The sequence below is a fragment of the Lonchura striata genome, chromosome 1A (assembly GCF_050655825.1).
Source record: "Lonchura striata isolate lonStrDom1 chromosome 1A, ASM5065582v1, whole genome shotgun sequence".
In the NCBI taxonomy this organism is placed as follows: Eukaryota; Metazoa; Chordata; class Aves; order Passeriformes; family Estrildidae; genus Lonchura; species Lonchura striata.
The window spans coordinates 38,947,501-38,960,000 of record NC_140741.1 but is presented as its reverse complement, the minus strand read 5'-3'; the positions used below and the strand labels follow the sequence as shown (position 1 = coordinate 38,960,000).

Here is a 12,500-nt window from a genome sequence, read left to right as displayed (position 1 = left end):
ACCAGTTACCAATTTATTAATGCAATTAACTGCTTGAATTGGAGTCTTTTTCTATGAAAAAACTATTTATAAAAAGACTAAATAAAGGTGCACTGTAAAAAGAAAAAGGGAAAGATTTGAACATAAGTCCTCTAAACTCTTCTTGTCATCCCCTGAATTTTATTTTCATTACTTTAGATGTTTTTCTTCTTAAGTCTGCTTATTACATATTTTCTGCATATATCTACATTGACTTCATCTAAGTCATGTAACTTAAGTAGTTAGCTGCAGAAATCAGCATGCATTTAAAAAATGCCTACTGTTTATAGTCTATAAAATGATAGTAAACCTTATATTTTTGCCAGTGGTTGGCAGCGTTTTTGACATGCCTTTTTGAACTGACCTGGCCTTGGTTACATTTGAAAGAACAGAGCTGAGCTTAAGATTTTGGACAAGGGTTTAATGAAAAGATAAATTTCTTTTAAAATATCTGCTAAAAGTTGGAACTGTTTGAAAGAAGTATTTACTATTGCAGGTGTTTTTTGACCTTTTATTAGAGTATGTAAGTTTCTAGCCAGCACTTTGACAATTTCAGCAGTCTGGCGGAAGAGATGCAGTTTGGCACTGCTCACTGGCTAAGTGTGTGGTACCTGTTACCATCTATTTTACTTTAATACTTAGCTGGATGTGATTTTAGTAAATGTTCAGTTTTATCAGAATGTGGCTGTAAGGTAATGTAAAAAACTTATACACTGAAAATTTGGAAGAACAAAATACAGGAGCACCAGTGTCAGTAATGTGGCTTTTCAGACATTACTGTGCATGTAAAATTTGTGATTGACCCATTTGTAGTCAATGAAAGCTATAGATGCAATCAGATGCTGCTGGGGCTTTTGAAAGCAAGTGTATGAGCTTTTGAGCGCTCATCTTAGGAACACAGGTTTTCCATTTTATTTCTCTTTGAGGCTTATTCAAGCTTTTGGTATGTTGGTTCCTGTTAAAGAAATTTCTTTTCATGTACCACCTCTCCTATGGTGCATCCGGTGAGAATGCAGGGTTAGTCTGGTGAGAAAAATCGAACATGTATTTTGCACCAAAAAAGAGATAATCTTGCAAGTAGAAAATGCTGAAAACTTTAGAAAGGATCCGTGGAAAAATTAGTTTATGCTCAGCAGATAAAAAACCCTCAAGGGATACTGAAGGGAATGATCAGGAGCTTAGATGAGAAGTCAAGTAGCTGTGAGGGTTAAACAAATACTCTCATGAAGGAAGGTACTATCACGATATTCAAAGATCAGGGGAGGGGAATTACCAATGGTACTTGTTGCAAGCTCCTCAAAAAAAAAAAAAAAAAAAAAAAAAAAAGGCAAAAAAAGCATAAAAAGTTGGCCCTGGGCTTGCATTTTGTAAGCCCTACAGACTGTGTAAGAAGCTTGAAGCTCTTTTTTTCATTTTTTCTTTTCTCTTTTTTTTTTAAGGGAATTTGCCTGCTAGGCAGGTCTTCCCTAGCTCTCACAGTTCTAATTATTTCCTACTGCCCTAATGTTTTCTCTCTACTAAATTCTCCATTGACTCTAATAAAGTATCCCTACTTGTAAGAGCTTGGAGAGCTACTTTTTTCTTTCTTTCTTTTTTTTTTTTGTTTTCCTTAAGATTGGGAAAAAGAGGGGAAGAAAGGGAGTGAGAGGAGTGTGCTTTCCAAAGTGGGGTTTCCAGGCTGTCGTTGCTCAAATGAGAATCTTATCCTGAAACTGGCTGCTCATTTCTGCATGGGCTTTAGGTAATGCACTCTAGCAGCTCTTGCCACTCTCCTGTTTGTAAAGTATGCATCTTACAGTCCTGTACACAATACTAATACAGCTAACACTGGCCTTCATAGGGATTTTTTTCCTAGTAAGTGAAAATAAATAGCAGGTGGAAATCAATTAGACCTTCCTTGAGGTTTTAGGAAGTGAACTGTTGTTTAATAATCACATGAGTGTGACAACATACTCCTCAATTTTAGAAGGCAGGTAAATTACTGTGCCCCAAATTGACCTGCTATTTTTATTAGTCCAAAAGAATTGAGATGGTGTGAAAGAAAAAGATACAGCTTTTAAATGCAAGATAACTTTTAGTTAAGATTGAATACGATATTCTACCTTCAATACCTTTATCTGACTGTTGGTGCCAGTCACTTAAAAGGATGTTCATTTAAACATCTGATAGATAAACCAGAGTACATGGACAGTGGGAAAAATTGTGGCTTATAGTGGAGAGATAAATATTTTAGACAGTGCTTGTTGTTTCAGTTGCAGTTTAGCAAAAATCAATTAATCTGATTTCTTAAGGCTTCCTCATGCCAGCCAAGTGCGCCTGTTAAGATAATGCTGCAGGAAGGATGCATGTTTTCTTTACCTGGAACCGTGGGTGGGTGGGAGTGCTGAACTGCTGGTTCTTGTCTCAAGTAAAATAAATCTCATCTGTGCTAATTTGCAAAATCCAGTTGTCAATTTCATTATAAATCAGTGTTCAAAAAGGCCTTCAGAGGCCCATCATATGAGTGTCCATGTAAAAGTTTTATACTACAGCTTGAATTCTTCAGAGTATCAGTGCTTCAGAGTATCTGTGTTGGGATCAAGACACTGTTGTCCCACTGCTACCTATTTTATTAATTTTTGAACTTTTTACTTTATTCACAACTACAGTCTTGACTTGTGAAAATATTGCAAATAGTGAAATGATGATATCACTTTGAATAGATTTTTTTTTTTCACCATGAAAATTCTATTTTTTCTTGTGAGATATGCTGGTTTTGATAATTGATGCAGATTATATGTATTCTTTCTGATTATTCTATGCCCTGTAATGTAGAACTGGAAGTTCTGTTTTTCTGAAAGAACTTTCAGCACATGTTTGGGCATATTTCACATTTTTACCGGGAAAAACTTATTTGAGCAGACAGTAGTGTACTAAGCCATTACTACAGATACTTTATTTTACACCTACTAATACAGACACTTTTATTTTACAGTATTACAGTGGTGTTTGACCTAATTAGTGTTTTAAACATATTAACTTCTTAGGTACATATTTTAAAATAATGCAGTGACATGTCTCTGCTTAACTCAAGCTTTGAAAGCTGTTTTGGATACAGTAAAAAAACAAAACAAAAAAACCCCCAAAAAAAACCCCAGGTTTACAAATGTTCTCTTAGCTTTCAAAAGTTTTTGTTTTCGCACATTCAGCTACGTCCTTAATATTTGGCATTTTGATTTATTAAGCAATCTTAAGTGTTAAAGGCTTTTAGCGCACATCAGCGCGAGCCTTCAGAGCGCTGCGCCTGCTGTGAGTGAGGCATGAACTCCAGCGGAGCACGGGAGCTGCTGGTTCGGAGGCCCGGCTCACCTCACGGCGGCACCGCGGGCCGGGCCGGACGGCGGCGGGCCGGCCTGAGGGGAGGGCAGCGCGCGGCGCGGCGCGGCGCGGCGCGTTCCGGCCCGCGCGGAGCCGCGCGCGCCCCCGCCGCCCGCCCGCGCGCGCGCCCCCGCCGCCCGCCCGCGCGCGCGCCCCCGCCGCCGGCCCCGCGGGGCTGCCGGCGCGCGCCGCGGCGGGGGCGCGCGCGGCTCCGCGCGGGCCGCGGGCCGGGCCTCGCGCGCGCGGCACGTGCGGGGCACGCCGAGGCCGCGCCGCGCGCGCCGCGCCGCCCCCTGGCGGCCGCGCCGGCGGCGCTCCCGCGCTGCCCCGGGCCGGGCCGGGCCCTTGGCGCCGGGCCGGGGCCGCCCTCACCCCGGCGGGGCTGGCACACACCCTGCCAGGGACCGAGCGGGCTTAATTGCGGCACCGAGCGCCATCCTGCTGTTTGCACAAATAAAAGACCCCGTCTTGATGCAAAATAAACACAAAAGCACTGTTGTGACTATAACAGGGAGTCATATACTAATTTATATAATAAGTGGTTGTGCACGCTTTATTCAAGATTATGGCTGCAAGAAATGGCATGAATTGCTGGGTGTGTTTAATGCTGGATTATAGCAATTTGAAACATGTCAAACACATGGCTAATGCCTCATGCTTCACTCATTCTTGCGTAAACCTGCATAGCCACCATCCATTATACCCCTGGTAACAACACAATTCTGCAAGTAAATATTGTTACACTAAGTAACCTTTCAATTCAAGTTGTTTAGGAAGAGAAAATGCAATCTTGTGCAGTCAGTTCCAGTGTCAGTTTAATGTTTCAAAGGGGAAGCGGTGTAGAGAATAAGTATCTGCACGGCGACTTGCCAGCTTAGAACACACGCGCGCGCACGTGCGAGCGCCCGGGCGCATAGCAAATGTCCAGTTCACTGCAGGGGAGAGGAGTAAAGCTCTAGCTTCTAACAACAAGGTGGAGTATTTCTTTTTTGGTATGGGTGATAGCTTGGCTACCCTGGCAGGACTAGTTATTCAGCCTGCAGTGCAACCACGCTCTAAAATGATCTCCAATTTGACTCTCTCTTGCAGACAGCAGAAAATATTTTCTCCATACCTTTGTTTAAAGTAACGGGTAGCAAAGCTTGTATCCCACCTTTGGCGCCAAGAGTTGCAGAATCACAACAGAAGTAGGTGCTGGTGAATGTGTCTGTGAATGTGGGTGCGTGTGTGCATGTGTGCCTGTGTAGGCATGCTCCTGACTGACAGCGAGTGTGACAGCAAGAGAAAAGAGAAGGATTAGAAAGTATGAATGTTTATAAATGTATGTAAACAGGGACTGGTATATTTTTTCTTGTTCTGTTTGTCCTATTTTCTTGTCCAAACTTACAGCCCTAATACCTGGTTGATACCTGTCTATTTCATTTGTGTTTATTTATGCTTATTTTGGTACCAGTCTGCGCTACTGTTGTAAAAAACAAGGAGAAAAGTACATTAGTTTACTCAATGAGATGTTGTGGGTTCAAATTATTTTGGTACCAGTAACTTGAGTTACTGATACATAAACATCAGGAATGATCCTTGTTTAGATGTTTTCAGTGCTTCAGTTTGTGAGGATTCAGAGTTGGTAGTACCTACACACACAAGTGCGTGGACTCACGTAGGTATGTATATCTGTGCAAAAGAAAAGAAGGGAAAACAAAAAGATTCTATGCTGATGCTTTCTCTAGCAGCCCTTTTTCAGTTGCTGACAGTGAGGAGGGGGCTGAGAGCAACCAACACAGCGCATTACTCCAGCCAAAGTTTTAGTGTTGTTTTTAAGAATACCATTTTAAAACTAGAGAAACACCCCTCACACTTTATTTTTGACGTAAAATTATAGGGTCTCTTTTATCTTCATAAAAATACTTCAGTGTTTCTTCCACTTCACTTCAAAATAAATTGCCCTTTCTAGTGTTGTTACTCTGTAGTTTCATTCTGTCTGCTGGATCGGGTTTGTTGTTTTCTATTGCCAGAGTAGTGTTACTGGTCATGTTATGTTAAAGCCTATTCTACAGGCTCACAGGCACTTTAACTTTAAATGTAGAGCCTGAACTACACTCTGGGGCTTTGCAAGGATACAGAATCCACAAGACATAAAACCCTTTGGTTAATATGAACTGGAAGACATTTAACCCTTCTTTGTTAATTGTAATGAAAAAGTCAGAGACATGTGAAAACAGGAGGGATGGTGTATTTATTTATTACATTTCTGGGTGTTTGTAATGTTTTGATTATCTAACATTTACTCCCCCTTTGCCCTTTTAATGTGCCTGGCTAAATGTACCACTGTTATTGTCTAACATGTGAATTTGTAAAAGATGAACCTGTCTGTTGGTTAAATCTTTGTTTCACTAAAAGAGGATTAACGTTTGAATTTCCCAAATTTCCAAATCCTTGTAACGATATAGCTGATGAAGTTTCAAATAAATTTCCACTCTGATATACACGTCCTTTTATTGAAAGTAAATATTGTAAAAATCAGAAAGGGCTGTCTGCTTCCACAGTTGTGGCATATCCGCATTAGAATTTTCATATAACTACTAAGGGCAATCAGACCCTTATTCTCTGAATATTTTAAACATCGTACATGTAAAATTTATGCCTAATTTGAATACTTATTAGCTGCCTAATCTCAGAAAAGAGTATTAGCTTTGTTTTTGCCTTGTAAAATTCATCACTGCTTGTATCACATTTTCCATTTCTATTATTTTTCTTTGCTGATGTTCATAAGTGTTTTAGGAAGACTGTTTCTTCATAAACACATCTGGTGCTGCTGTTGTTTACTGGGCTATAACAGCTGCCCTCCTTTATGTTAAATGTGTTTGTGTTTAGGTTTTTTGCATCATGTTTATTTCTGACCAGAACATCCTTAAATAACTAATCTTTTGCTATTTAAAATTTTTCACACAATATATACTTTTACTTTATCTTGTAGGAGCTTATTTGTGGTAACTCATACTGCATTTTAATTAATATCCCATGCAGATAGTTGAAGTTGTAATGGTCCTTTCCCTGCGCTTTTTTTTTTTTTTTTTTTTTTTTTTTTTTTTGTTTAAGGAAAGGCAGTTGCTCATACTTTTTAAGGGAAAAAATAGCTACATTAAATAATTAGGCTAAACAGCAAGCTTTGTTTCCTTTCCTGAGTTTGCTTACACATCCCTCTCCCTTCAGAAGTGTTTTTTTAAAATCACAGCTCAGCCAGGTTGTTGTGAGGACTCTTGTCAGTAGGTCGGGAGTGAGGATGAAGGAAGGGAGCTGCATTCTGACCCTGCACAGGCAGGAGAGGACTTTGGTGGCTCTGAGAAGAGACGCTGACCTTTCCATATTACAGATACAAAATGCGCCTTGAAATTCTGGTTTGTAAGGGCACGTTGGTTCTTTATTTACTGCAAAGATTTCAACTGATCTTGGCAGGACATCTCATTGCTATCCTGAAAGTACAGTATATTTATGCAGTGAAAATGATAAAACATTTATTACTGTAGAGAAGGTAATATGCATAATTTATGCTGTTTTTAGCACAATCATTAGTGATATTCTTGATAGATTTTATTTCCAGCTTTCATATCTAATACATGCCTGGAAAATTAATTTTATATCTTTCATTTATTTGCCTATGTTAAAATTGAGTTTTAAGTCATCTTCAAGTGAACAGTTTGATTGCTGCTCATGCATAAGCTTAATTACTTCCCAGGAAGGACAGTATTAAATGTTTTAAATGTCAGAAAAATAAATGAATATCAGGCGTTTGATTAAAAAAATAGGCAATATCTGACGTGTTTGCAGCAGGAGCTTTTTCTTAAAATGCCTTCGAGGCAAAATTTTATTTAGTCACAAAAAAGGAGAAGCCCATTATACTATTTATCATTGGTTGATACCATATGATTTGTAACACCCTTACAAAATTTTAATTTTGTATGATTAGCTGTGCATCATTAAACAACAGCCTTGCATAAGATATGCTGTAAAATTCTGACAGAATCAAGATAGTGAATATTTTAAATAAGGCTGTATAGTCATCCATGGTTGTCAAAGCTAGATAATAGGAAATATAGAGCAGTGTGTGAAATCGTGCCTTCACTTAAACTGGTTTTATAGGTAGACTTTAAAACGTAGTCGTTCATAAATGCTATTGACCATGCTGCGTGCATGCTGTGTTATTTTGGACGTTAAATGTAAGCACACAAAGCTTGCTTATAGAAATCATAATTCCAGTGATTAGCAGCCGTATGAAAGCAGAGTTTGCATTGCATTTCTTGGTAAACGGCTCTGCGAGGCTTTTTTCTTCTTCTAAAGATGCTGTCTGTGTAATTGGCAGAGAGGGACATCTTGATAATGGAAGTGTGAAGGTGTAACGCGTGTGTTAATTGATACTTCTTAATCACTTTTAGGTATTAAGTCATGATGCAGGAATCTGCGACAGAGACAATAAGCAACAGTTCAATGAATCAAAATGGAATGAGCACTCTAAGCAGCCAATTAGATGCTGGCAGCAGAGATGGAAGATCAAGTGGTGACACGAGCACTGAAGTAAGCACAGTAGAACTGCTGCATCTGCAACAACAGCAGGTAAGTTTGTTTTGTTTCCTGTTTGTTTTTAAACAAATAAAGGGCTGTTTTCAAAGGGGGATCTTTTTGGAGACCCTTAGTGCGTGCTGAATGTGGAGTGTCGTGGAAGTGAAGAGCATGGGGCATTATTTATTGTTGTTTTAGTGCACGATAATGCTGAAATGGAAGGATCCCGTTCTTGTGGCAGCAACATCTTGCTGATATGGCTGCATGCCACCACGCTTGCCTGGTGATTAAAATCCCGCTGCGTATTTATAAAAGTTGTGCCGAAGCCTTGCAGTGCATGTTTTCAGGAGCTGTTAGTTTACTGTGCGATTCGGGCGAGCAGGACGTGGTGCGGGGTTTTCCACCAGAGGGCCACATTACTTGAGACTTTGCTTCGCTTGCAATGAATTGTGCCAAGTCGGAGCTGGGCAGTGAAGGGACCCTAGTGAAGGGACCAGAGTGACTTTTCTCAGGGAAGATACTTTGCTGTCATAGGTGTAATTAAAAAATGCTAGTTAGTTCAAAAGCACCGAGATAAAAAAGACAGTGTTCCTGTCTGTATGTGCTTGCGTGTGTGTGAGTTGTAATACAGATGTAAAATGTTGAAAGCATGAGGAAAGAGAAGAAGCAGCTTTTCTGCAGGTCTGTTTCCCTTCTCATTTTGAAAACATATTTTTTAAGCTTGTCTGTTTGTGTTCCCAACAAGCTAATGGAGAACTACTGTTATGTTTAAAACTGTAAAATTCAACTGTCCTCTGGCTGCTGACACCACCTAATTACAAGATGCAATCCATTAATTTTTGTCACTGTAAGATTTCTGTTCCTTTTAAAACCTGAACAAACAGAACTCCTTCATGGTCTACCTAAGGAGTTGCCTCTTCATCAGGGAACACAGATTGTACTAATGCAGTGAAGCCTAAAGTGTTTGGTAAACAACCGGGGTCTGATTCTGCTTCAAACTCCTGAAAGTCTTCGCTGCCCACTCAGCACCTTTGAAGTTCAAACCCTTAATTTTAAATGCTGAGGTTTTTCATTTCAACATCAGGTTTTACATTAATGGAAGGAAAGTTGTTTTCTGTTAGGTAAACTATTACAAAAATTCTCTTTTATGGAAACATGTTTTAACATGATAGATACATTACATGTGATGGGGCCTCTGAAATAAGAGGTCATAATAGCTCTTGAATAATTTTTAGTGCTGAATTAAGCAGTGTACACTAGCTACATTTATAGGTAAATATTTTAAATGGTGACAGAAAATTTGGAAGAAGGAAATAGTTATAGATTGAAATATGACAAGTTGTTAAGGCTTAAATCTATGCCTTGCTTCAAATTCAAGTGTATTGTTTTAACAATTGAGCACTTACAGTATGACAGTCTGAAGAAATACAGGTTTCAGTGTCTTCATTATGTTTGTAGCAGATTTCTACCTTTCTATGCATGATTATATATATAACCTTGTATTTTTATACTATTTTCATATAAAATTGTATACATATAAGTAAATATAAAAATTTAATATTGTTTTCATTGAAAATCATGCCATCATCTTTATTCAGGTATTCAGATTATAACAAAATTTTAAAGTCTTTTTTAAGAAAGAGTGTATCAAATTGGTGAATATGTTTAGAAAACTAAATTTAAGTGAAGCACTTTAAAACACAAAAATGCTAATAGAATAATGTGCCACTTACATGTTTCTCAAAGTAGCAGTCCTAGGCATGTGTAGCCAATTTGTCCATACAGCCAGAGATTTCAGTAGATAGCATTTGCAAAGACCACAGAGAATTACAACTGAAGATGAAAATATCCAGTTGAGTACTAATAGCAGACAGGTTCTGAGGGGACAGGCTTAGAAGTGACAATCTTTTCTTCAAAATTGTGATTAGATCTTAAATAAGCAGACAGGCAAAGTAAAACCATGGGTACAGTTAATAGGACTCAAGAGGCATTTTATGGTACAGTCTGCACCATAGGATTTAAATACAACTTGAGTTAGGCATATGAATCCTTCTATAAAATATGTTGATGTGAAACATAAACACTAGTAAACATACAGTAGTATGTCCTTCAGGTAACGGGCATAGCTTTGTGTTACTTTTGCTTTTCTTCCTCCACTTTCTGTTTCTTTTCCGCCCCCTGTTTTTTAACAGATGCCTTTTGAAATATGAATTAAGAGGAAAATGATGATTGCTTTTATTATTGCCACTGTAGTAATTCTCTAAAATTATGTTTTTAATATGTGACACTTGTCTGGAAAACTTTGACACAGAGAAAAACAGAAAAAACCCTAGCAATTATTATTCTTAAGATTTTTTATTGTTTAAATATGTGCAAGATGTACTCATCTCATGGTTTAACATTCTGGATTTGGCTTCTCTGAATCATTTTATTGGGAGTTCTTCAAATAGAAAATCCAAGTTTTTATAGCTTTTTCTAAAGGAAGCGAGTAAATGATTGCTGGTTTTAATAATTTCCTTTAACTAGGCAGCTACATAAAGGGATACTAATGCTTAAGAATAGGTTTATCAGCTGAGTAAAATCATAAAATAAGTTTTTACTTTGGTATGAATATTTACTGGGGAAAGTTAAGTGAGAGAAATTTTAGGCTGAATTAAATTTTTAAAGTTATTTATGTATGGATTTATAGAAAGTAAATAAGATAAAACAGACTTTATTATGTTCTTGTAGGCAACTGTATGGAGTTTGGACACTCTTGTTATTTTCTTGATGAACTATGTGGTTGTGGTCTTTATATTGAAATGAGAAGTTTGACTTAAATCAGGGAGTTGTTCCTCATCCATGTATCAAGAGTGAATGACAGTATTCTATAATATATTGTAATATATACTTGGTGATAAATGGATTGGGTGCTGTCACAAGTCATCAGGTCAGCTTTGAAGATGTATGACTAGGATGTAAGCAACTTCTTATCTTGCTGTTGATATTTATAGATTTATAAATATAGCTAAAGTGAGTGTAGAATTTTATTTTAAAAATATGATGCAAACTCTACTCTGCCTATGTTTGTGTCTTCTGCTTTTTTTGGCTTACGGTGAGCTTTCTCTTTTGTATGTGTACATTCAGACACTTCTGAGCTTTTCACTTTCATTTTTTTCCTTGTATGTTAAAATTGGTGTTAGATACTAGAATGTATAATACATGAAAAAAAGCATATCCTTGATTAAATACATTGACAGAATATTCTGCATTAGATGTAGAATTTTATTTTTATATTAAGTTTGTAGAATTAATTGTTTGTGTCACTAAGGTCAAAATAGTTGCTAAAAAACCATGATTGCTTTGCAGGGTAGATTTGAGCTTGCATTTTGAGCATTCATTAACTCAATGCTACCGAGATAATCTTTTTAAATGTTTTATGGGAATTTATTGCTTAGAAGCTGTTTCAGCTGACTATGTATAATGTTATTTCTCCAAAGCAGTTTTATTTTGTTAGCACTAGCATTTTATTGGTACAAAATATGAATAGTATTTCCAAAACTAAAAATATAGTACTAGCTTTCAGGTTATCTTACTGATGAAAAAATAGAAGTTTTGCTTTCTTGTGTGTTTTTTCCTCATGATTATTTAGAAAGGAGGAGGAAAATAATAGGAGTTTGTTTATTATATGAATTAGGTGTTAACAAAACTTATGTTTCTGCATGTTGGAAAGTATTTCTGTTTACTAAACTGCTCAAAACTTGAATTTTGGCTCTTTGAAAGAGAAAATAATTTTCTCATACTGTAGAGGAAGTTTTTATTAAAAAGTAACATAAAAATATGCAGCTGCTACACCTGTAGCAAACACCATAAAGCATACTGATGATATGTAAGTTAAATAGAAAACTTCTTACTGCATCTGATTGTACTTATTATAACTTAAATTGACCCCAGCATATTAGGTAAAAATGCCTTTTCCTAGTGATTTAAAACAGAAGTTAAAATTATGGAAAGGTATGCAGAAATGTTACAGGCTTTAAAGAGCAAAAGACTGCTAGGTTCATTTATAGGACTTTCAGAGCAGGTATTAACAAATCAGCAGATGTTGAGCTAGTAGGAGAAAGTATGTTTCCAAATTCAGGCTCACATGTGGTCTAATCTTTAATTTATTATAGACTTGAGAATGTCCTAAAATACCAGAATGTAATTTTACCAAAGTCCTGATATGCCCCTAGAACTATTTCTTATTATTAGTCTTTATTTTTTGATTCCTGCCCTGTGCTTCTGCAAACAGTTTTTTCCCTTGGTGAATAATTGGAGAAGGGCTAAATTCAAGTACAGGCTGTCTGTCTGCCTACTGACACTACAGCTGGAGTAAAAAAGAGTATATTTCATTTTTTATGTCTTCCATCACAATCTTTGATGAACCCCTTATTGTCTGATTGTCCAAAAATTGAGCACATGGCTATTTAATATAACTGCCAGGAGGTGGGTCGCATTAGGACCACGCCTCACTCCTTCCACCTGTGAAATGGGAATGATATGTATCTGGCTTACATATTTGTTTCTGAAGCAATTCATAAGCTAGACTC

The 12,500-nt window shown here is 37.4% G+C and overlaps 1 protein-coding gene across 44 annotated transcripts in view; it reads left to right on the top strand.

Moving 5' to 3' along the window:
* Positions 1-12,500, top strand: part of FOXP2 (forkhead box P2) — a 398,716-nt gene that overhangs the window by 203,243 nt on the left and 182,973 nt on the right. For 41 of the 44 annotated variants that reach the window (XM_085568392.1, XM_085568405.1, XM_085568399.1 and 38 more), the window contains one exon: positions 7,806-7,983. In XM_085568392.1, coding sequence (XP_085424518.1) covers positions 7,816-7,983 — 168 coding nt within the window. In that variant the 5' untranslated portion in view covers positions 7,806-7,815. Of the gene's footprint in view, positions 1-3,741; positions 4,349-6,457; positions 6,771-7,805; positions 7,984-12,500 lie in introns of those variants that run through there. The other 3 variants (XM_085568396.1, XM_085568398.1, XM_085568412.1) reach the window with 3 other exon arrangements.